Here is a 24,833-nt window from a genome sequence, read left to right as displayed (position 1 = left end):
AGGAGAAAAATGCAGAGCATTAATTACAGCGTTAAGCAAATACTGGGACGTGGGGACAGGGAGGGGTGAGCTGAACACTGAAAAGTCATTCAGCTAGGGACAATCTATTTCTTTGGGCAATTTTTTTTCCAGAAAGATTTTTTTTTCAAATATGCATTCCCAAACCTAAATCCATAACATCTCAAAACACCAGTACAGCCTTTAAACTCAAGTACACAAGGCAGAAAACATATTAAAACAGAGTGCTTCCTCTTAAAACACGTCATATATTCTTACTTAAGATTTAGTCATTGCTAATTTTATCGTGCCTTTATCCTCCATCTCATTGAAAACGCTTAATATTTAATACCAGGAGGTGCTGCAGGATTGTAGTGGTGGCATGGCAAGGAGGAGGCAGTGGCCAGTGCTAGCTTCCAGTGGAGCACTGATGGTATCGTTCAAGGGATCATCGCTTTGTGCTGGTTGCCTTTCCTTCTCCAGAGTTTTCATGGGATCAGAAGTTCTTCCATAGCTTAAGCATGGGACAGTTTGTAGGGCACAGAGAATGGGACTGCAGCCGGGTCTTTACCTCTGGTCTTGGAAGTGATATGTCTGTGGTTACCTGGAAAAGGACATTGCATTTTTTTTTTACAACTTTCTTAAATGAATCAAAAGTACTGCATCAGCGGATTTTTGTGATTTTTTGGTGGGCAGACTTGTATACTTATGAAGCATGACAGTAACTAGTGCTGGAGGAACCTGCATCATATGGGGGTATATATGACCTGTTAATGAGAGGAATTTGTTTCAATGCACTTACGTTATTTATCTTGTATTTATCTTTGTACTATTATGTATTTTGATGCTAGTGGGCATGGCTGTTTTTAAAAAAAAATAAAAAATTGTAGCAATTACAATTACAAGCATCTAGAGAAAAGGAAAGAAATTATATTTCCCATTGCTGAAAGCATGCCAAGATTTTACATTTACATTTACATTTAAAGTTCAAAATGCTGTTCCAGTCAAACACATAAAATGTTCCCAATGTCTGAAAGCAAAACATGTCATTTCCTATGTGCTCAAAACCCAACTTCTAAATTGCCATGTGAAAAGGTAATCTCTGCAGAAATAGTTCAGTTTCTGAGTCATTTCCTGGCATTCGTGGCTGAAGATTTTGAGCCTCTCATCCTTGCTGAGGCCCAATCCATCATCTTCCACCCAAATCCTGAGGATCATCAGTGCAAGTCCTAGTCTGGATGAGATCATAGATTTGATATAGAGAAACTAAAGTTTTTGACAAATTCTGATCAGAAGTAATAGACCATGTCATTAACGGTGAAGGTATATAATCTGCAGGGTTATCTGCCCAAAGTTCTCATGGTTTTACCAGCCTTTGAAGTCATTAAATGGAGTCAGCATTTCCCTTTCTTAGGGAATGTTTTAGCTCAGGTGAAGCCATGTTGTTGAGGCAGGACTCACCGGTTCTGTGGTTGTACAAGCCAAAAGCACGAGAAGCTAATAAAATTAGTCCCTTTCATCCATGAAATTCTGTGAAAACCCATCCAGAGCTCCACCTGCACTGCTGCAGGTGGGAAAGGCAAGAGCTGGGAAGGCAGGAGAAACGCTGCTGTAGGGTTGTGCTGGCCTTATGCTCCTCCACGTGCACCTAACACTCCCTCAGCAGGACTTGGGCTGGCTGGTGGCAAACTTTCCAACACACCTAGCACCTCGTGGAGATCACTACAGGGCTGCCTGGCTTATACTTGCTTTTTCTTGGTCCTGCTCTGGCATGGCTGCAGGTTTTGGTGGGTATAACAAGGGGCAGCCAATCTGCCCTTGCAGAACAGGATATTTATTTGTGCAGATTTCAATTAGTAGTAATTGGTTTTGTTGATTTTTTTTTTCTGGTAAAGGGTAAGTGAAAAGTGATTAATACCTGAGAAAGGAAATCGGGGCTTGGCTGCAGAGCGACATTCCATTGTCTTGACACAAAATAACAAATAACTCCCCTCTAAATCTGTGTCTCAGGAAATGAAAGTGTAAAGCAGTGAAAGTCATTTGGAGGTCATTGAAATGCAAAGTGTGTCCTGCTCCCCAGCCCTGGATCGCTCAGCTGTCTGTAACAGCTCGGAGAAATCTCCTGCACTGTTAGGGAAGCAGTGCGCCAGGCCAGTACCGAAGGCCTTCCTGTCTTTCTCTCCCCTGCGTGCTTTTTGAAGCGTTATTCCTGCAGAATTTGCACACAACACCTGAAAATACCTGTTTTGACAGCAATTTCATATCTACATATAAAATGAGCTTTTTCAGAAGCACTCCCCAGGGTCTTCATGCAGAGGGTTGGCGTTATGGACCATGTCTCCAAGTCAAAACCAAATAGAGCTCAAGGCCTGGGTCCACTTCTTCTCCTGGCGGGGTCTCAGCCGTGTGGCTTCACCCAGGGCTTTGGGCTTTCTGGACCAGGGGGAGCTGGTACCAGGCAGCACTCCATGAGGCAGGTTAGCTCGAGCTGCCTGCCACCTCCACACCACACAACTCAGAGGTTTAGGGGCACCTCCCCAGATGGTGATTTTCAGCTCCCCTGAAATCTGAGGAGGTTGGGGGGTGGCACAGTCTGAGGGGTCTTTAATCATCAGCCCTTGAGGACTGTGCTGGAAAGCTTGCTGTGCAGGCCGGCGACCTGAGCTCTTCTGCAAAGCCAGCTTCAGGGGCAGGGGACATGTGGCAGGGGTACCAAGTGACATCCAGCAGTGGGGGCAGTTGGTTCTGGTTTCGCTGATCTGTGGCACGGCATGAGTTTCTTCAGGTTTGACAGGTTTGTGTTCCTGCCGTTAGAGTTGCACCTGCAGTTACAACCATTTCCCATCCCCAGGCACTGTTTTGTGCTCTTCAGTTTCGAAGTATGCTGTTCTTTCAGAAAATGCCCCTGTGCCTTTTATTGTTGCAAAGGAGCATTTTCACCCTCTGTTCTGTTTTGGAGGGGGTGAAACACCGATTTAGCATGGCACGCTGTTTCTAGCAGAGTCATTGAAATGGCACCTCAGGAATTTGGTGCAAGGGCTTTGAAGTGCACTGCTATCTCCGTTTAATCACACACTAAATCTACAGTAACTCGCTGATTCACAGGGAACTTTTCAGGTATTTTGCGTCTGTCTGTGGAGTGAGGGGAAGCAGGGCTTTGCAATTACCTGGGCACTCAGGGGTCTGGGAGACCCTCACAGAGCTGGGGGCAGCCCACGCAGCAGTGTGGGACCCCTGGGATGGAGCCAGCTGTGTCCCCGTCACCCACACGGAGCTGCAGCATGCTTGGCAAGGTGTCCCCAGGGACAAGGCTAAGGGGAAGGAGTTGGCTGCTATGTCGCGCTGTTTCTAGGTGTTTCTTGCACTCTGAGAGCAATAACGTTTGCATCCTGGATGCAAAATTAAGATATAAAAATACTGTATCTATATAAAGCCAAAAATGTTTGGGAGTAGTGTTCTGGCATAGGAACAAGCGGGGAATGAGGAAGGGTTTGCTGAAGTGGGAGAGGAGAGCATGTGAAAGAGTAGCATTTGGAAGGGAGGGAGGAAGGAAAAAGCAGAAAAAGGGTTCAGAGAGCAGGAGGGGGCAGAGGAAAGGAGCACAGCCACAGAGGCAGCCCAGGGAGGAGGAAAGGGCCATGGAGGGCAGACAAGGGGACCTGCAGCAGAGCAACACGGTGGTTGGTGTCTTCCACGTGGCAAGCTGGATGTTGTCGGAGGGGTGGGCAAGGTCTCTTGGCAGCCAAAACAGGTCCTTCTTGCTGCCTCACTGACTCAGCATCAAAGAACTGAGGAGCATCTAGTAATACAAACAGGAGAATAAAATTTCCATTTCAGGCTGGGAAGACTCCTTCTTCCCATCCGCACTGCAGCTGACATGGCCAAAATGAGTCAAATCGAAGAGCGTGCCCTTGGCAGGAGCTCTATGCTCTTTATGAAGATGCTGGATACACCGTGGAGGAAAGGTGCACTGCTGGATGCTGTGTGCATATACCCATGGCTTTTCACAGCTTTGTCGTGAAACACCATGCCATTGCCACGTGGTGGGACATTCCTGGTGGGATGGGAAGGCTGCTCCCTGTCCCTGCTGTACCACCAGGAGAGCAGCAGCTCGTTGGGTACCACTGCTCACATGTGCCAGATCTCCTGGCTGTGTCGAAAGCTTAACTTCTGGATGCAGCCAGGCAGGAGATAACAAATCAGTCTAGCAGAACTTGCTCGGCTTTGTTACCCAGTCTGGATCCGGACTACTGGTGTTGCAGGGAGTTTGTCTAGGAAAAGGAACTGGTCTGGTGGCTTTTCAGGATTTGCATTTTTGACTCACTGATGGGAAGCTTTGGGGTTTTCCTTTTCACTGTCACAGGCTCTCATGTTTCTCTACAGACCTGAGCCAAGTTTGTATAAAGAAATGCCATTAAAATATTCAGGGAGTAAAGGGGATACATACATCAAAGGAAGAAGGGTTTTATGTGAAATGATGCGGCCTGCTTTTCCCTGGTGACTAATCAGGAGGGATCCAGCGGATGTGTGTAAGAGATTTTCTGTTCTTCACACCAGCTAATTTTAAAGTTGCTTTGGAAATCTCTAGGGGGAAACTTGAAAAAAGCAGAGATTAACATTAATGGTGTCTCTTAATCTAGCCTGATTTGGAGTTTCCCAATTGATCAGAAAAGTTCACATCCTGGCACTAAACTTCTGTGGCATTTCCTAGCCTCTCCTCCCTGCGTTGCCTGCTGCTGGCCGATGCGTTTGTTTTTTTCCTGCTTGTTTATTTATTTATCTTCCTCGTGGGGGCTGGACTCGGGCCGCTGGCCCAGGCAGGCCATGGCGGCAGGCGGTTAATGAGCTTTTTGACCAGTGAAGCAGCACGGCATCGCCTGGGAATCAGAGAGGTTCGCTCCCTTCCAGGCACTGTATAGCGGAGCAGGGGCCGGAGGGTTAATGAAGGAGCCGGGGGGGCTGGCGGGCTGCCTAATGAGCTCCAGGGAGCCAGCGAGGGGGGACAGACCCTGACAGCAGCATCCCTCCTGCCACTGGCTCCATTTTCCCCCATTATTGCCGTAGCTGGAGGCACTGGGCAGAAAAGAGCCCCAGAGGGTGTGAGCACCAAGGGGTTTGGGGGGCTGAACCAGCCCGTTAGCAATGCAGAGGAGTGTTGTTTTGTATTAAAAATAGCTAGGAAACAGATTCTTTTTAACCTTTAACCACTCCTAACAGTCAATAAATCATTAGCTACTGATTAACAAAAACAGAGGGGTAACTTATTGTCCAGTAAGCAAACTCTTGGAAACACTAAAAGGCTGGCACTGACTTCGGGATGGCTTTTCTTTTTACAGATTTGGACTTATTTAAAGACAAACAAGGCAAGCTCTGCATATTAAGCCATGGCACACAAAGCATTTGGATAAAAGACCAGCAGATTTTTTTTATGTGCACAGTTTGCTAAGGAAGGGCAGTACTTACAGCATGGGGACCTATCTGTCCTCTGAAAAAAACAGGTCTCCTGATGCCAAGCATAGCTAGATCAGTGAGGTCTTGCTTTCGAGAGTTCCTATTGTGTTCTCAAATTCTTGGCCACATTTACAGATTGCTACTGAGTCCTCTCCTCTGCTGTCAGCTCCTTCGATAGTCTCAGTGGGGTGGCTGAAGCAGACGGAAGTAATCGTGGCTGAGGCTCGGACTGGAGAGCACGGCTTTGAGTTTGAGTACAGGAAATATCCATCAAGTTGGAACACTCTCCTGTAGGTGACAAAAATGCTCTAGCATCCCTCTTCCCATCCTTGCAAAAATTCAAATGGCTTTTTTTTTTTTTTTGTATATGAGACTGGAGCTAGGAATTTGGAAGAAGATGTTCCTGATGGAGCAGACATTTGTGAGACCCTTGGAAAAGCCCTGGTATCTTGTGGATTAACTAATACAGTGTGAGATCCAGACACCTAATCCTCATTGCTGCAGCCGATTAACTAAACAAACATTTGCACTTTGTAATATTTTTACATCTACAGTATCTAGTCTGGCTTAATTAAAAATAAATCGACCAAAGATTGGACTATTTGCTTAAACCTCTCCAACATTTTGCATCGTGGCTTTTGAAAACAGCATTATTTATCATGTAAAAATATGATTGTTAAGTATGTAAGAGAAGGCTACCATTATCCATTAATCTGTATGTCTTTTCCATTCACTGTGCATTATTAGATCATCTGTATCCTTAACAAGTAACTCTGTGGGCTCCAGCAGTTTAAATATTTACTTTAAAATAACTGAGGATCCAAATGAAACTGAGATGCATCAGAATATCTCTGTGATATTTTAAGTGGAATGGGAGTAGATTTGTGCAGTAGATACGCAAACTATAAGCAGATGTGTTTTGATGACCTTCTCTCCTCTCTCCGGTCTCCATTTATACAAAGCAAGTTCACAGATGAAGCTTCCCAGCATTTTACACGCACCTGTGAGAATCTACATGTGTTTCTTTCTGTTGAAATTGTGGGGGAAAGTCAAAACAGTTCATTGTTCCCTGCTTGGGTTTCACTAAAATCAGATTTGGCATCTCTAGTGAAATATCTTTGGGGTGGCGTTCTCTCGCTCTGCCACCAACTGCGACCACAGGAGATCCCCCAGGTGGCCTGTGGCCATGTCAGCAGCCAAGGGACTTGCATCACCTTCGCAGCTTGAGAAGGTCATCCCTCCAGGTCACCACTGGGGCCAGAAGACGTGTGGGACATCTCATCATTAACTCTGATATGGTTGGGAAGGATACTGCAGTTTTTAAGACATACTGTCAAGTCATTCCTGTGACTTTATCTGGGCCATGGAGAATGCCACGCATTAGACCTGAAATTTGAGATTACCCACCCACAGATTAGAACAGCTAATCTCCTTTCTGAAAGTTTGGAGAGATCAAGTTAAATTTCATGCCATTATTTACAATTTTATATACTTATTACCATTATTTGAGAAACATAAATATGGTTCATCTTGTTTTAAAGAAAAAGAGAAATGTTTCCTTCATGTGTCAGGGCCCTGCTTCTTTCACTTTGACAAAAGACTCTGTATGTAGTTAGGACAAGCTAGCATAGATGTCAGTGCAGCAGATTTTAATAGGTGATGCCCTGGCTATGCATACACATGGGCCTTGAGGGCAAGATGCATGAGGATGGCTGAGGTCCCTGGGTTTGTTCAGCCCAGAGCAGAGCAGGCTGAGGGGAGGCCTCATGGCGGCCTGCAGCTCCCTCATGAGGGGAGCGGAGGGGCAGGCGCTGAGCTCTGCTCTCTGGGGACAGCGACAGGACCCGAGGGAACGGCATGGAGCTGGGACAGGGGAGGGTCAGGCTGGGGGTTAGGGAAAGGTTCTGCACCCAGAGGTGCTCGGGCACTGGGACAGGCTCCCCAGGGCAGTGGGCATGGCACTGAGCTACCAGAGTTCAAGAAACCTTTGGACAATGCTCTCAGACACTTGCGGGCCCAGGAGTTGGACTCTGTGTCCCTTCCCACAAGGATATTCTATGATTCTATGATTCTGTACACTGAATGTTTGAAGAATCATTACATGACAGTGATAAAATTCTGCAACACTCAGGGTTGCCTTCCCCCCCGCCCCAGTCCAGGAGGAGTACATTTATTTCGTAGTTTGTTCAAGTGAGACCCAGTTCTCTCTCTGGCACTGTTTGGTTCCTCTGCTGGCTACTCACTTTTACAGCATGTGGTCTTTGAAGTCTGAATCCCAACCTCTTTCTGGACAAGCACTAAATTAAAAGGCAGTCTTTAGGGGTAGGCAGCAAAAGGTAAATTTTCAGCTCCATGAGCAGGAACTTAGTTACATGACTTGCATTGCTGTTAATGGGGGTCATGCTGGTAAATTCCTGTACACCACACTGAACATTTACTCATGAGTGCAGAATTGGCACAGCTAATGAAACTTGCCTTTTCGGTAGCATGGTGCTTCAGGAGATGAGTCTGACAGGCAGAAAGGACTGCTAAGTACCCAGATGAAACTCTGGCTTTTAATTCCTTGAACATATTTCCAGAAAATAATAGTGTGAATTAATGCTGGTTTGTGTTAGCTGTTACTACTATTAGGGATCAGTCTTGCTCCAGTTGTATTGCACAGAAGCAAAGCTCGTGCCTGAAATGTAGATGTTTGTACTGTCATTTAGTGTTGGGAATTCACTTTCTTGTGCATTTTCCAAGTATTAATTACTGCAATTTATTTTCTTAAGAACATAGGTCAGTCTTCTGCTAACACGAGCTCCTATAACCACAAACAAATTAAGTTCTTTTTTATCATTTTTGCCCCTGCTACTCTCCCAGAGATGACCCCTCTGACGGCTGTGCATCACCTGGTGATTTCTAGCCTAGGTTATATTCATGGGCATCTTTCACCCATTTGTTCTTGTACTGTGTCCATTGCAATGTTACTTTTCTCGATTTCAAAACCCTTCCTTGGCCTTTACCTTGCTAGCCTAAATATGCTGAGTCTTTTTTGTCTGATTGGTAAGGTGAGCTTTCCATTGCCCTGGCAGCACTTTTGTGCATCTGCTCTGGTTTGAAGCTATTTTTAGTAAATGAATTAAAAATTGTCCACAACATTCTCTGCTATTCATGGTCATAAAATTTGCCTAATACCCATCCTTGCAACAACCCGCTATTGCATTGCCTCTTTTACAGTTTAATCGCACCATGATTCATAATTGTTTTGTAGCCAATTAATGCAGTTAATTTTTCTATACTTCTCAACATTTATAGCTGATGATCTCAAAGCTTACAGTAGAAATTCTTGTCATTAGATCCCAAGTTTCACGTTGTGTGATTAATTCTCTTTCCAGGACTCAGATATTCAAAGTGATTCTTTTTTTCTTTTTTAACACATGATACTCTAAATATCTTTTGAATCACCTAGAAGCTATACTTAGTATTAATCAAAATATTAAATGAATAAAATCAGTTTCCTGATTCAATTCTGCAGGAACTCCTAACTTAGGCTCCTTCCATTCCAGTTTTCTTATTTTTATTCACATTACTTCAGTTATAAATAGTCCCCAAGCTAGGGGCTGAAAAGGTGAGTGGTGTAGAACTTGCAACATATAAAAGAAAAAGTCCATCTCACATGAAATGACCCAGAGAATCTCTTTCCTTTCCCAGCAACTTATTCTTCAGTTTCTGGCCTGTTCTATCAAATGGGCCTTTCAACATGTTCAGAAAATTATGAGATGTTTGAAGTAAGGATGGTTTGAACTGCATATGGGTCTGTTTTTGTTCACTTGAATAATCCATTTACTTTGCTTCGTCTTGTGGTTCTGTGTGGTCATCAGAGCTGAATAGATGCCAGAGGCCTGCACTGCAGTTACCAGTCAACATCTAGAGAAAAGCTTTGCAATTTCAATGTTAAATAAAAGTAGAAAAAAATCCATTTGCCACTGCAGCTACTTGACTGTGAAGGAGCAGCTGCAAACTGATGAGTCTCATCAGGTTGCAATCTTGATTAACGTTGGGCAGATCCCCCCTGCTGCGAGAATAAATACCCTCCCTTTGTCAGGGCTCCCATGTAAGAAACAATAGATTATTTCAGTGAAGCAAGAGAACATGAATGTTAATCAAATCATTCCCCCGAATGAATAGAACTAGCACCCAGAATGTAAACATTTTAATTTTGGAAGGGAAAGTTTGCCTGTTGGCTAGTTTATTTTTTAACTATTTTTTCATTTGCTTTGAAAAGCTGCTCTCTAACATTTCCATCATTGCATACAACAATATTTTCAGCACTGCATGTATGTCTGCTTCCTGTCTTTCCAAGCTAGGCAGCAACAAAGGGAGTATTGGAAAAATAAAATCTGCCTTAATACCAATTAGGAGAGGTCAAAAGCTTATACTGTATAACTGCCAGACTGTGTGTTCACATTAGGTAGAGGAAATGGAAAATACTTTCCAACTGGAATCAACACCAGGAAATATCCTTTTAAATTTTTTTATACATTAGGATAATTACCCGTAAAAATGAATCTGTATCTCTTTACAGATGGTGATATGATTTTAAGTATTTTAATGAATTTATGTGTGTATAACTGAAGCAGTAAGAATAGGTTTTTATCCCCTTGCTGCTTCCCTGTTTGCTCTACAAATAAGGGATTTCAGTACACCATTGAGCTATATGTGTTTTGAAGTAAGTGTACAGCTAACTAGAGTGTAATGCCCAGCCATCTTCCATTTTCATATGGTTACAAGCCTTGTTGATCAACACACGATAAAAATATCTCTTGGCTTTCAGTTATGCTGCATGTTTGGGTCAGATCTTAGTGAATTCACTCCTGTGAGGTGTCCCTTTGCCCACAGAGGAACAGCAGGAAAAGCAGGGAAGTTCAGCTCATTGCTTCTCTTTCACCTAAAAAGTCCTCAGAGATCCTGTACAAGTGGTCAGTCAGGACTCCACAGCTCTCTACTAACACTAACATGAAAAAGAATGTAATTGTACAATTTCTTAGCTCTTCACCAAGGCTATTACGCTGCCGTGTATACGTGGTCCCTTTTTTAACCATAGTGGTGCATCTCTCCACCAGAGAGGTGGCAGCTGTAGAGCTTCTGTGTAGCAGATGCGCTCTCCCATCAGTCATGCTGGGGTAACGCTTGTGCCAATCCACTGGGAAATTAAGGGGCGCTACCAGAGATGAAGGATGTGTTTGTGGTGGAGGTGATTGGGTTTGGATTCTCGGTCCCTATCTGTTGCAATCACTGAATTTCCTTCAGATGACTGGTCCCTCCCAGTCATCAGACAACGTTTTGCTACAGCCTTATTTTGGAAGCCGTGCTCAGTTTCTGGTGGCGCTGGCAGAGTATCCCCTTCAGGGAAAGCCCGGTTTAAGTGAGGCTGACCTCCCTTGTGGTATGACATCACTTTATGTTTTCATGTCTTCAGGCAGAAACAATGTTAAAAATCAAGTGCCTTCATTCACCTGAGGTGAAGAGCTGCAAAATGAGCTGAACTTATTAGAGTTTGTTGAGGAGAAGTAAGAAAGCACCCTTTTGAAGTGACTTGTGCCAAAGTGGTTCAGTAGTGGCAAAGACTGAGGCCACTTCTGATCATGCTGTGTATCACAATGAACCCTATAAAGTCATCCATCTGTTGTTGTTTTTTTTCTTGCCTCAATTTCATAGGTCACCTTAGCTACTGCTACTTCACTTACACATCCTATTTTCGTCCCTTTTTGAGAGGAAGAAGTATGTTGTTGAGCTCGCTGAACCAGTGTCTAAATCCTGTGTGTGTATAGTGGTTGTGTGACATGTGCCATTTACTCCTTGAAGCCCAACATTGGGCGATTAGGAATTCCCCACGGGCCTTCGGGGGAGAAGGTGGCAGTGGTGACCGTGGATGACTGCGACACAGCGGTGGCCGTGCGCTTCGGGAGCCTCATTGGAAACTACACCTGTGCTGCCCAGGGGACTCAGACTGGCTCAAAGAAGTAAGGTTTCCCTATATCTGTGTTTTCCAGTCATTCTCTTCTTCCAGGGGAGAGTCAACAATACGAGGTTAACTGCCACACAAATTAAGTTAGAAAAGGGATACAACTTAACAAGAAAAAATTACAAGTTTTACTTCAGGAGATGAAATGTGGTGCAGGCTACTGCAAGTGTTGGCACGCTGGGTGGAATGCACAATTTCACATAGATACAGACATGTGCCTAAATTACTTGCAAAATGCAACAAAAAGAAGTGGAAAACATTGTGGAAAAACTATCTACTGGAAAAATTATCTACTCAGGGTGAACATCTAGAGAGCAGGGCAAATAAAATGTTACATTATTAGGAAGGGGATTGCTGAAGAGCTTATTACATCCATAATTTAAGTTAACAGTCCTATCCTCAAAGGAGATAGAAATAAAGGAGGCACAGAAAAAAATCATTCAGTATTTAAAAAAAAAAAAAAAAAAAAAAAAAAAAGCTTTCCTCTGAGGAAAGACCAAAATATTATTATTGTTGAGTTTAAAGAGGAGATGGATAGCAAGCAACATAGTAGGTGTATAAAATAATGAATGATAACAGAAAGGCCATTGATATGCATGTGCTGTTCTAAAATCCCAAGAGGGGGGCACATCATAAAAATTAAGGGTAATTCAAACTGACCAAATGATAACCTTTTCATACAGTGTGGAGTCGATCAGCTGAACCTACTTCTACCAAATGTTATGAAGACAAAGATTTTCAGAAGATTTTAAAAGGGCTGGCCCTGTAGAGTAATTAAGTCACTGTATTAAAGCCTACAGCACCTCAACCCTTTCGTTGCAGACTATAGCCAGCTCTTGGATCACTGGAGTCAGAAAGAACTGTCCCATGGCTGCACATTTTCCCATAATTTTCATTTTCTTCCACATTTTCATTTTCTTTCTCTGCTGTTAGAGACAGGTCATATATGCATCCACCAACTCCTAAATTACAGGCTATGGTGTTTCTGCACTGTCTCCGAGATCTGTTTTACCAGAAAGTCACTTGATTACAAGCTCTGAAAGTGCTGATGTAGCAGAGGGAGTTGTGTGGCAACACAAGTAAACTCAGCTTCTCCGATGTGCTTATGGAAACAGTAGGATAAGGAAGAAAACCAAACAAATTGTGTGCAGGAAATAGTGACCATTCCTTTGTTTCTTCAGATCTTTGGACCTGACTGGCCCTCTTTTGCTTGGCGGGGTCCCAAACTTGCCAGAAGATTTCCCGGTGCACAACAGGCAGTTTATTGGCTGCATGAGGAACCTCTCTATTGACAGCAAGCCGATCGACATGGCCAGCTACATCGCCAATAATGGGACGCTGCCAGGTATGAACGACCAAAAACCTAAAAAGCCAACAGGAGAAAACTCTCTGCCATCGCTGTGTATAAAAAAACATTTCAGCATTTCAAGGGCCTCCTCACTGGCATAGCTGCAGCCAGACCTGCTCAACACACCTCATTTGTTTGATCAAGGTGCAGTCAGTGCCTGTGCCAAGGACACACACAGTAGCCTGTGGCATGGTGCACACTTAAAGGATTAAGTGGCATGCAGAAAAGGACTGGGCTTGTTTAAACCTTCTGCATCATTATGAGTTTCACCCAGGAATTTGCACAGGGAATTTACTCCTCTTGTGTTTTTTTTTTGTTTGTTTTATAAATTACCTTTTCAGTGTTACTTTGTTCTGAAAGCCAATGGGATTAGTTCGTGAAAAAAGCAATGTTTGTAATGATTTTTTTCATAAATGAAGTTTATCCTGTAAGTCAAATTCTGCAGTCCTTCAAATGTGAAGCCTGCTTCATGCAGCAGCCTGTTGGAGTTTCTGGTTTGGTTTCTGGTCCCTGGATCAATGATGAGGGTTAGCTCATATACAAAGTGCTCTCATCAACATAAAAATGTCTCTTACACAGAAGAATGGTAAGTCCTTTCCTCCCACCCTGCTGAAGCTCCATGTAAGACCTAAATTTTGATTCTTATAGGTATGATCATGGCACAGATCATGGATTAAGAAGGAAGATGTGGCATAAGCTTAAATTTACTGTTTCATTTTGGAGCATTTTTGTTAACATTCGTGTCTCTAATGTTAATTAAACACAAGTTTTTATCTTGCGGAAATACATATCAGGAAGGGCATGACAAAAAAGATGTTTTCTTTAGGATGGATTTCTTTTTCCTCATTTCAAAGCATGTTCCCACATGGTTTAAAACATTGACCTACAATAGTGTTACTCCTCTGTGTAACACTACACGTTGGTTTCTTGGTTACATGACAATAAACTGAGAACCACGGTGCTGCGTCACAGCACTGGTTGTCTGGCTGTCTCCAGCAGTGGCTGCCAGGTATATGCCACAAATTTTCTCTTACCACCCAGAGATTTACAGCTCAGTGACTGTATTGAATAGCCATTGATAGATTTGTCTTTATGAATGTGATGCATGCCCAGCTCATGAAAACTTTTGCCATCCACACTTTGCTTCACTGACTTCAAATATATTAAAAAACAAATAAATAAAATGCTGTAGTGGTTGTGTCTGTTTTTTGCAAGGAAACTCAGACACAGTCAATCATCCAGAGCCCTTTTTTTGCTAAAGCCACGCAAAGTAACCGTTTTCCTTAATTCCAGGCTGTGCAGCACAGAGGAACTATTGCGAAGCCAGCTGGTGCCAGAATGGAGGCACGTGTGTCAACAAGTGGAACACCTACATCTGCGAGTGCCCTGTACGGTACGGGGGGAAAAACTGTGAGCAAGGTAGGATGCAGGGGCCCTTTGGTGTGAAGTCCTGTTTGCATGTCTCATTACCAGCCATTGGCATCTCAGAGCATGTATGTCCAGCTGTGATGTTTAAGGGATAGGTAACAGAAGATTGCAACTGAGACTAAAAATCACCTATTGTCTACATGAAATGATCGTGAGATCACCTCTAGAGTAAATATGATAGCTGACTTACTGTCTTGAGTAACAGCAGCTTTCATTGATTTATTTACAAGACCAAAGGAGTTCCACAGCACTTGGCAGTATTTAGTAATTTGTTTATAGTAAAAATGCCTGATCCTAAGCCTCCTTAAACCACTGGAAAGAATCCTGCTGATTTTATTAGGCTTTGACTCAGACCGGGGTTGAATGTGCATTTTTAATCACCACTTCCTTGACAAGAAGGCAGTCTCTGCTGAGCACCAGCACTTTCAGTTTTACTGATTGAACACATTGTGTATGTGTAAAACCTCATTAATATGGGATGAGGAAGGAGCTGCAGGTGTGTTTTATAGGGCATCAAGAACTCGCGGGTAGTTTCTTCCCAAGGAAGCAAGGAGGAGCCTGTACGAAGGGAACTGTGGGGTCAGTGCCGCAGTGGGCTGCCTGCTCTAAGGCAGCACCACCACGTCTGGTGGAGGGTCACTCTTCTGGAGTCCCTTGCACTGAAGGGCAATTAGCACCACAGCAGAAGCTGTCAGCTGCTTGCACCAGATTGCAGGTGATGTCCTGGTGCTGGCAGTGTGTTTCTGAGGTCCCCCTCTCTGCTGGCCTTTTAAATGTAGGAGTCTCTTAATGTCTATGCAGATACATAGGCAGCACTTCAAAGTGACAAGCCCTGAGCAGACAGTTTACATTGCTGCATCGCTGCCTTGCCAGTGGCAGGAGGATGCTCTGAAGCACGTGTCCCCCCGTTGAGGTGACAGGGCTGATCAGGTCCCATCTGGGAACACTGGGGCCCCTCAGTCCCAGGCATGGGGAAGGGCTGGAGGTCGGGGGATGCCAGAGGCCAAAGGTCTAGGGGACAGGGGTTTCTGTTGTAGAAGCAGGAGAATGTGCACCCTGGCCCCAGGGAAGGGAGGGGAACTGAGGGAAGGTGTGGGAAGGGAATGGTGTCTGCAAGCACCCTAAGTCACCACCGGTTTCCATTAGGAAGCACTTCTTTACTGACCAAACACTAGCACAGGTTACCCAGAGAACCTGGGGGATCTCCTCCATGGAGACCTTCAGAAGCCGCCTGGACGTGGTCCTGGGCAGCCTGCTCTGGGTGTCCCTGCTCGGGCAGGGGTTGGAGCAGCTGGCCTCCAGAGGGCCCTGCCAGCCTCAACCCCTCTGTGACTCTGTGATCTATGTATGGTTGATACTTTTAAATTGCTCTGTGGATTTCAAGGCCAGCCCAAGCTTTAGTTGTCCCACCCCATGCCCCTGCTAGTGTTTGTAGAAGCCTGAGAAGGAGTTTCTTGAGGCTTCCTGCACTTATCCTGGGGTGAAGGGGCAAGCTTCCACTTGGAAAAAGCTGCCGCACCATGCCTGGAAGCGAGGACATCAGTCAGGAGCTGCCTGACGGCAGATCCCACACCAAAGCCACCGCGTGTTCATGCAGGGTTAGACGTCAGGGCAACGCTTCAGCTATCAGCTCTAGATGTCTAAGGCAGATGGTTCTGGTAACTCCACAAGAGCTTTCTCTCTGCAAAAAGACCACATAGCTGAGACAGCTGAATAATTTGGCCCTGGTGTATTTATAATTAATTTATACTTCCTGTTGCCTCAGAGCCTTTTCCTCTGTGTTTAATCTGTTAATTAGAAGCAAGTAATCAAGGATATGTTGAAAGCATCTGCAGCAAGTGGTGCCCTTGCATTTCCTGCTTTGTCCACCCTCTCATCAGCAGAAATCTATCAGCAGAGATCCCAAAGCTTACCTTTCTAGGAACATCCCTCACCTCTATAGTGCAGTAGCAGTATGGAGGTGCTGACTCGTGCCACCACCATGATACCATGATGTTTCTACTCTTAACCTTTGTCCTGAAGGATATAAAGTGTTTCTGTCATGTTTTTGTTTTACAGTAATGCCTTCTCCTCAGCGTTTCAGTGGAGAGAGCATCATCATTTGGAGTGACCTTGACATCACCATCTCTGTGCCGTGGTACATTGGGCTGATGTTCAGAACCCGGAAAGTCAATGGCATGTTAATGCAAGCAAACGCTGGAGCTGCATCCAAGATCAACATCCAGGTAGAAATGTGGCCTTTTTGGCTTGGAAAAGTATTAAGAAATTCTCCCCCATCCCCATCTGTGGATATGGCCACATGAACTTCACAGCCTTGTCCACCCAGCTAAATGCACTACAAACAATTTTTTCAGCCTTCTACTTTTAATCATTCTAAACTTGAAATTCTGTGGTTTAAGGTTTTCTAACAAAGTTAGTAGTGTGCATTAATACAAACAAAAAGAATGTGTCTCTGTTGTCTTCTCCCCCTCCCCCCCAGTAGGGTAAGTTAGAAACTGAATGTCTGAAATTATACAGAGTTATTGCAAGTGTTCTCTTTTTTATTGTATTCTTTTCCTTTGGGGTTTTCTAAGGAAATGTTTTCCGTCTTGCCTTCTGTCCCACCAAATCTAAGTATGTCACAAAGAATAAACGTGATTTTTTTCCCCAACAGATACTGAACAACTATGTGCAGTTTGAAGTATACAGTGGCCAGAGCCAGGTTGCTAGTTTGAAGATGACTCAAACACGAGTCAGTGATGGGGAATGGCATCATTTATTAATCGAGCTAAAGAGTGCTAAAGATGGAAAAGACATCAAGTACCTGGCCGTCATGTCCTTGGACTATGGGATGTACCAGGTACGGCAGCATTATAACTTTGCCACTGAGCACTACAGAAATATTTTGTAAGGAGACTGTGAACAAATACTTATGCTCTGAGAGATTCTGCAGTGCTAGTGCCTAATGAAGTTATATTAATTTATTAAACCTAATGATAATATGTCTTGTGAACAAATGCAGATGTCCAAGCTCCTCACTTCATCAATATTTTTTTTCGTAATGTACAATCAACTACTGCTTGACGCCATCACTAGAGAAAGTAGCTGTCTGTGTTGAAGAGAATCATAGTGCTTGTTATCCACTGTTCTTTTCCTCAACAGAGCACTGTGCAAATAGGAAATCAACTACCTGGACTGAAAATGAAAAGCATCATTGTAGGAGGTGTCTCTGGCGACCAAATCTCTGTTCAGCAGGGGTTTTATGGCTGTATGCAGGTATGAAATGAGAAGAACTGAGGCAAATGTTGATAATTTAAGAAAATACCCATATGAAAATGCAGGTTTTTCTTTTTCATCCTTCCCCAAACATTTCTGTTTCCTCCATCAAAATGATATCTAAGAATCAAAATGGTAAAGTCCACCCACTTTCCCAGGTACAAATCTGGTCTCACAGGGCAACATCCCTTTTCTTTTGCTGCTTTGATTTAATCAAAGACTGGCATTAAAAAATCTGTTTTGGGCTTATCAGGTGATGTTTCTATAAAATGCAGCCTCAAGGATTAGTGGAAGTAGTGAAACACATAGTACTGTATCCAGAATGAGGACTCTAAATTAAAAATAATTGTCTTTTGTCACCAGGGAGTAAGAATGGGAGAGACATCTACAAATATAGCCACACTCAACATGAAACAGGCTATCAAGATCAATGTGAAGGAGGGCTGTGAAGTGGATAACCCCTGTGACTCCAACCCGTGTCCCCAGCACAGCTACTGCAGCGACGACTGGGACAGCTACTCCTGCGTGTGCGACCCAGGTAACCCACTGACCGCCCTGTGCACTCAGACAGGAGCTGGATCACATCTCCCTGTGCTCTTCAGAAGAAAAGCAGCAGCCATGGCAGGATTCTTTACAAGCACTTTGCAAGCCTCCTGCTGCTGCTGGTGGTGCTCATCTAGCAGTTCTTCTTCCAATCAGTATCCGATCTTTCTTTGTCCTACTGTACCACCCTTGCAACTACAGGCATGGGCTAAGGATCATTTGTTCTAGGAAATGTGTCAACCAAACAGAAAGACAGTTTCTGGTGCAAAGAGCTCTTTCTGTTCACTTCCCCTTTTCTTCTTTTCTTCTGTTTTCTTTTTCTTTCTCTTCTCTTTTTTTTTTCTCCCTTTTTTTCTTTCCCCAGCCTTTTCTGCTGTTGGATTTCAGTCTCACACCCTGCATCCTAATCAAGATACTTTGAATGTTTTTTTCTGTTTTGGTGCATGTAGCCAGCACATGCTGTCAGCACCCAGCACAGTCACCTCCCCTATGTGCAGGGAGAGAATACAAAACTATTTGTAACACATGCTCTGAATATAACACTGGGAACCAGAAACACAAGGGTGCCTCAAGCATGTTAACAGGCTGTCGAAAAGAACAGCCCACTCTATTTTTTGCTGAGAGGGAAAAGAGTACCTTCTTCTGACAGTATCTCAGGGAGAATCTACTGATTATTGAAGATGTGTTATTAGTGTATGAGCATAAAATAGATGGTCTTTTAGAGACACGCAAATCGTAAATTACAATGGTTGCTGTAATTTTATGACCTTGTCTCCCCAGGGTACTTTGGAAGAGACTGTGTTGATGTATGTAACCTGAACCCATGTGAGCATGTCTCCACGTGTGTGCACAAACCTAGCTCATCCCATGGCTACACCTGCGAATGTGGACAGAGCTACTACGGGCAGTACTGCGAGAGCAAGTAGGAGAATTATTCTTTGGTTCCTTGATCCTCCCAGCTGCCTCTCCTCCTAAGGGAGCAGTCCACCACTTCTTTTATGCTTCAGTTAGCTTTCCTATTCTACTTCAAATGTTCCTAGTAGATGGTATTTACAGGCTCCCTGTCCTTCAGTGCTCCCGAGCTCTCTTCCCAGATACTAGACAAACTTCCATACGCTCAGGGGCCACTTTCCATCATGAGCAGTTCAGGGGCTGGACCAATTGTGCTGCATTACACAGCATGGCATCTAACCTGTACCTTTTGGTAGGCTTGGCCAGAGCTGGCTCTGAGCTTCCCCTTCAGCTGCCCCAACGCACACACAGGGCAATGTACTCGCTTAGGTGGCCTGGTCACATAAAATAGCTTTGGAGTTTGGGTCTGGACCCTGAGAGGGCAAAAGTACATGTCTTCTGGGCAGCCTAAGAGGTCTGTGCCATGTTGCTGTGTGGTGGAAACGTGCAGATTCCTTCATCAGCAGCTTCCTGGTCTCAGATAAGCATTCAGCAACCAGCCTTCATCTATCCCCGAGATGGCACTTTGATTTGCTGTAATGTGGGCACATCATTCATTTGAGGGCATTTGTCTACACATTTAGGAATAGCTCATGTGATGTTGTTTCCTTCCCTTTGAAAACTGCAAGCTTCTTCCCCTGCCTTTTGTTGTGTGGGCTTGCAAACACTGGCATTGCTGTTGCCAGATTCGTCTGTCATTCCTCGGGATTAGCGACAAAGAGAAGCAGTCCCTTGTCATTATCTGCTGACTTCACGTCAAGTGCAGCGTTGCTGATTTTTTTTCTGTATTATAAAGCATAGACGTACAAGCCCAGCAATTATCATAAACAAAATTCAGTGTGGTCTTTGGAACAGACAGCGAGCAGCTTTTCTCCCTGTGAACAAACAGCAGGGAAGGGATTTTTCTGCATTATTGCTGAGGGCAGCCTCGGCAGCAACATCCTTCAGGCTACTTCTTGATGCACTTCGAGCCATCAGGGTCCCTTGATCACCACCTCATCCCATTCCAGGGCATCCTTGCCAGCAGTGGCTGTGGAACAAACCTGCTCAGAAGTTTATCCAGGAGAAAAAGAGCTAGCAAATCCGAGGGTTATGTTTCAGCTTTTGGGTTGATGCCCGGCCTCTGGCTTGCTGTACCTGCTTTTTCCTGCTCCATGGGGCAGGAATGTGTGGGGAGGGGATAGAACCAGACAGCAGCCCTCACGTAGGTGTAAAGCATTGAGGAAACACAGCCTAAGGTTGTGCTGGTGGCATTGGGTAAGTTAGGGACAGGGCATGGGCTGCTGGAGGGTTAGCACAGCCTGACATGGGCTGTCCAGCCTGCCTTAGCCAGTGCTGACCCCAGCAGTGCCCAGCCATGGGACTGGTGAGACCAGGGACTGCTTCCAGGAGGCAACATAGGTGCTATCACCATCTCCTAGAGGAAAGAACACTTTATTTGCTCATATAGATATATACTTCTTAAAAAGAGGAGCTGGTCCTGAAAACTTTTAGAGAAGTATTCCCGCTAGGGTTTTGGAGAACTGATATTCTTTGTCTTTATTGTTACAGTGAATAAACAGACACACACACACACACACACACACACACACACACACATATAAAGTGTTGGCTGCTGCAGTGGGATACATTGCACCCTATTAGCTGATGGAGTTGAGTGCAGATTTGGCCCAAAGCTCTTTTTTCCCACCTTTTAAGAGGAATCTTAAAAGAACTTTCTTTGGATGTGATTTTCTTTTATAGGATTGACTTGCCTTGTCCCAGAGGCTGGTGGGGAAATCCTATCTGCGGTCCGTGTAATTGCGAGACTAAGAAAGGGTTTGATCCTGATTGCAATAAGACCAATGGGGAATGCCACTGCAAGGTAAGCAAAAAGCAGCAGTCTGAAGTAAAAAATTCTTTAGCTTAAAAAGTAACTTCATCACTAATAACTGCAGCAACTCAGACAAAGTATACATAGCTGTGCTTTGTATCCTATATGTGCACACCATAGTTAATGTTTACCTAAAACATTTTGCTGGCACTGCCCTTCACCAAATCATACTGTGTAGCCCTTATCTTATTTGCCTTTGTAAAGCAAAATCGAGAGAAGGAAAGCCTGGCTCTGATCTCTCTGAAGTGCAGCCTGATTTACTGGGGGAGATCAGACCTGGGCGGAGAGGAATGCTTTTGGTGGTTTTGTGTCACAAGGAAGTGATCTCCGTGCAGCAGCTTGGGCTGGCTGGGTGAAGCTGTCGTCTGCCGTAGGTCAGCAAAGACCTAGCAGCTTGGAAGAGATGAATAAATGAGAGGTTGAACGCTTTCCTCAGGGACTGTCCTCTTAAGTCTTTTTGCAGACATATGGGAAGGAGCAGAGAGTGGGGAAGGGAGGCGCCTCCCTCCTGGAGGTTTTACAATGGGCTTTTCACAATAGGTTTTACAATAGATTTGCATGACCTCAGAGGAGTCCTGCCTATTTGAACTGGCAGTAGCAGCGAATCTGGCCCAGCGCTTCTTTCCTAAATGCCAGCAGGACACACAGCAACTGTTGAGTTAAATCGAGTCAGCGGGGCACCAGCACCATTGTCTCGTGTAATTGTGTAGCACCTCGATCAAAAGCATTTGCAGATGCAATTTGAATACACAATCATTGATTTCACTCTGTGCTGTGCATGCAACATAAATGGACAGTGCAAGAAATTTCCTTCCTGTCTTCTCCATGCTAGACAGGAGTCGAACTGCAAAGCAGAGTGAACTGCAGATCCTTCAAGAATGTGTTCACTGGGCACAAGTAGCAAGTACATAATGAGAGATGTGGGCCCTGTGTCCCCGGTGCAACCAGCAGCCTGTGCCCTGGGTCTCTGCAGCTCTGGGCAGCCCAGCAACCCCTGCTGTGCTCAGCCTGCCTAACACAGTAAGATAACTATGGGCTAGCAGAAAGAATGGTCAAACGTTATGTTTTCTGTTAATTGCAATATCATTATTATCCTGTGCTCTGCTCAATGAGCCCTTTTATGAAGCACGTGCTGTTAGACCAGGATTTCAGAAACACGAGCAAATGCTTATATTTGAGATACAAGTAGAATACCTCATTGTCTGTCCTTTTCTGTTACTCTAGGCAAATTACTACCGGCCACAGAGCAGCGACACCTGCTATCCCTGCGACTGCTTCCCCTCGGGCTCCCACACACGCTCCTGCGACATGGAGACAGGGCAGTGTCCTTGCAAACCTGGAGTCATAGGGCGGCAGTGCAACCGCTGCGACAACCCCTTTGCTGAAGTCACCCTGAAGGGCTGTGAAGGTACACCCCATCCAGCAGTGCTGCCGCCCAGCCGGGCTGGGGCTGCAGGATTGGAGCTGATGGCAGTGGGGAGATGTGGGGAGCACAGTGCTGGGTGTGCTGCTGCCTGCTGGGGTGCACACGAGGCCGGTGGGGTGGCTCTAGCAGGGCAATGGGAGTGCAGTAGCCTAAATCTGCACCTCTTCTCCTAAATTTGTGCCAGTATGACTAATAGGGACAGGGAAAAAAAAAAAAAAAAAAAAGAAAAGTCTTATTTCTTTATTTCCATCAAGTGGAAATACAGCTAGCTTAGAGGGAAAGAGCAAAACGCCCTTATCTCAATTTTGCAAGAAGCCTGACTTCAGTGCAGTATAACACAGCTGTGCCACAGCTGATGAGATGGGTGAGAGCCCTCACATCCTGTGCCACACTCCAGATGCCTTTCTTCCCTGCCTTGCCTGTCCTGCCTGTCCTCTCACCCACCCACCCTCCACCTGTGATCAGCACAAAGCTGCTGCAGCAGTCCTCTCACCGCAGTGTGTGGGTGAAATGATGGGGAAATGTGTTCCCACAATAAAGGATCAGGCAGAGATATGTAGAACCAAGATGCAGAGCCCCATAATCACCCTGAGGTCTCCTCTGCCTGTATCTGTCTGACCATGCTGCTGAACAAGGAGCAGGTGATGGGTTACAGCTTGGGAGGTGCTGCAAAGAGCAAGCATCCTGCTGGGGCATGGGAACAGCTGGAAGGTCCTTTCGGCAGTCTGGAATACCTTCTAGTTGTTCCTCTGTGATTTTATTTTCTCAGAAAAATTGCATCATTTCTTCTTCTGCTTTCAGTAATTTATAATGGGTGTCCCAAAGCTTTCGAGGCTGGTATTTGGTGGCCGCAGACCAAGTTTGGCCAGCCAGCTGCCGTGCCGTGTCCTAAGGGATCAGTGGGTAAGTTCTCCGAGTAAAACATTAACTACTTTATCTACATGGGGGCGGGGGGGGACAGCAAAAAATATGTATATAGGGAATGGTGTTAATTCGTTGAGTCTGGAGATTACAACATAGCTTATGCATGTCACAAGGACAAAACTTTATCTAGCTGAAACTCAAGAACTGTTACAATACATTAGAATATCAAAAATATAAATACAAAAGTGCAGCAGGTAAACACACACAAAGAACAGAAATTCTGTATCTGTATTTTCAGAAAAGCACAGTCCAATATTCTGGTTACTGTTTTCCAAGCACTTCTTACCCAGGTAACTTTCAGTTTCTAGTGATTTATACATCATCACCAGCAACACAGTTCCTCTGGGCAATGATAAAATTATGAAAAATGTTTGCACAGCGATCACTTTATAGGCATTGCAGTGCTAAGAGGTACATTGCAGTGCTAAGAGGAACATTGCAGTGCTAAGAGGTACAGCAGAGGTTGCATTTTTCTGCCAACTGTCTTTTCTGCAAGCCATAATTCACATGCCTGAAAGATGTATTTTACCGAGCATATGAGCTGTGTCATTTTGTACTGTGAACAAATAGCAATCTGTTTTGTCATGCATGTCCCTGAAAACATTTATCTTGCAGAAAAACAAGCGACAAAGCAGATTTTTTGAAAACAAATCCTTTCAGAAGGCTGTTCTGTCAGAAACAATACTTCTGTCTAATTTCTAGACCTGGTAACTCTTACCTGCAGTGAGCACTCTTCAGGTTCAATGAATTACAAATGACTGTGTAACTATTCCACATATTACCAGGAAGGATGCAGGAGTTTAGAGGAGTCATGGTTACCCAAGTTCCACTTCTGAAGACTTTAGGATATACATACATATATATATAAAATTAGACAGTATTTGCATTGCTAAACACCTTTAAATTGAATTAAAATAAGCTTTCTCACTAAATGTGCACTGTTCTTGTGGTTGACTCCAGTGTCTCTTTTAACAAATAGCAGGCAAGGATGCTCTTAGGAATTGCACGTTATAAGTGAATTTTACAGAACACATTTTACAGTGAATTCAAAGAAAGTAAGCTTTATAATAATGAATATTCAGCTAGGAACCTGAGGCTTAATTGTATATTCATGGAAAAGAGGCAATATAGTCAGATACTGTTCTACCAGTTACAATTCTGTTATTTAGATATTAGTAATTATATTGCTTAGACACATGCAATGTGTATCCAAAGTTAAAGAGCACAATGTTAGTTTTGAATTTGATAACTTGCAATTCATTGTGAAGGATTCACAGCCAAGAATCACCTTTTAAAAGGATTTGACAGATGGTGAAAAATTGTAGGTTAAACAGCAAGCTCCTCACAAACCACTCACAAGTGGCAAAAGGAATTATTTGTGTTGGCTGAAGTGTCTACTGCGCGCTGTGTGCGAAGGCACCAACATGTTTTGACATGAAAATAGCATTTATCGGGGTGGTCTTCCTCTACAGGCTACTGCATAGAAATATGAGCAGGGTTATGTTTTCATAAATATTTAGGAAATGCACAGTCTTTCTCATGTTTGATATAAATAAACTGGTGAATTTGTTAGAGAACATTAGGGCAGCGCGGCTGAGAGTGGTTGGGTAGATCTGAAGCTTGTCTAACT

At 44.3% G+C, this 24,833-nt stretch overlaps 1 protein-coding gene across 6 annotated transcripts in view; it reads left to right on the top strand.

The window, feature by feature from the left end:
- CELSR1 (cadherin EGF LAG seven-pass G-type receptor 1) overlaps window positions 1-24,833 on the top strand; it is a 161,252-nt gene that overhangs the window by 101,697 nt on the left and 34,722 nt on the right. For all 6 annotated transcript variants that reach the window (XM_035315454.1, XM_035315455.1, XM_035315456.1 and 3 more), the window contains exons 6-16: window positions 11,296-11,453; window positions 12,637-12,800; window positions 14,097-14,222; window positions 16,290-16,456; window positions 16,885-17,070; window positions 17,373-17,486; window positions 17,850-18,024; window positions 18,810-18,951; window positions 20,724-20,844; window positions 22,078-22,261; window positions 23,081-23,182. In XM_035315454.1, the coding sequence (XP_035171345.1) occupies window positions 11,296-11,453; window positions 12,637-12,800; window positions 14,097-14,222; window positions 16,290-16,456; window positions 16,885-17,070; window positions 17,373-17,486; window positions 17,850-18,024; window positions 18,810-18,951; window positions 20,724-20,844; window positions 22,078-22,261; window positions 23,081-23,182 (1,639 nt within the window). The remainder of the gene's footprint in view (window positions 1-11,295; window positions 11,454-12,636; window positions 12,801-14,096; window positions 14,223-16,289; window positions 16,457-16,884; window positions 17,071-17,372; window positions 17,487-17,849; window positions 18,025-18,809; window positions 18,952-20,723; window positions 20,845-22,077; window positions 22,262-23,080; window positions 23,183-24,833) is intronic.

The sequence above is a fragment of the Oxyura jamaicensis genome, chromosome 1 (genome assembly GCF_011077185.1).
Source record: "Oxyura jamaicensis isolate SHBP4307 breed ruddy duck chromosome 1, BPBGC_Ojam_1.0, whole genome shotgun sequence".
NCBI classification, from domain to species: domain Eukaryota; kingdom Metazoa; phylum Chordata; class Aves; order Anseriformes; family Anatidae; genus Oxyura; species Oxyura jamaicensis.
The sequence above is the reverse complement of the archived record's forward strand: the minus strand, read 5'-3'. Positions and strand labels throughout refer to the sequence as shown.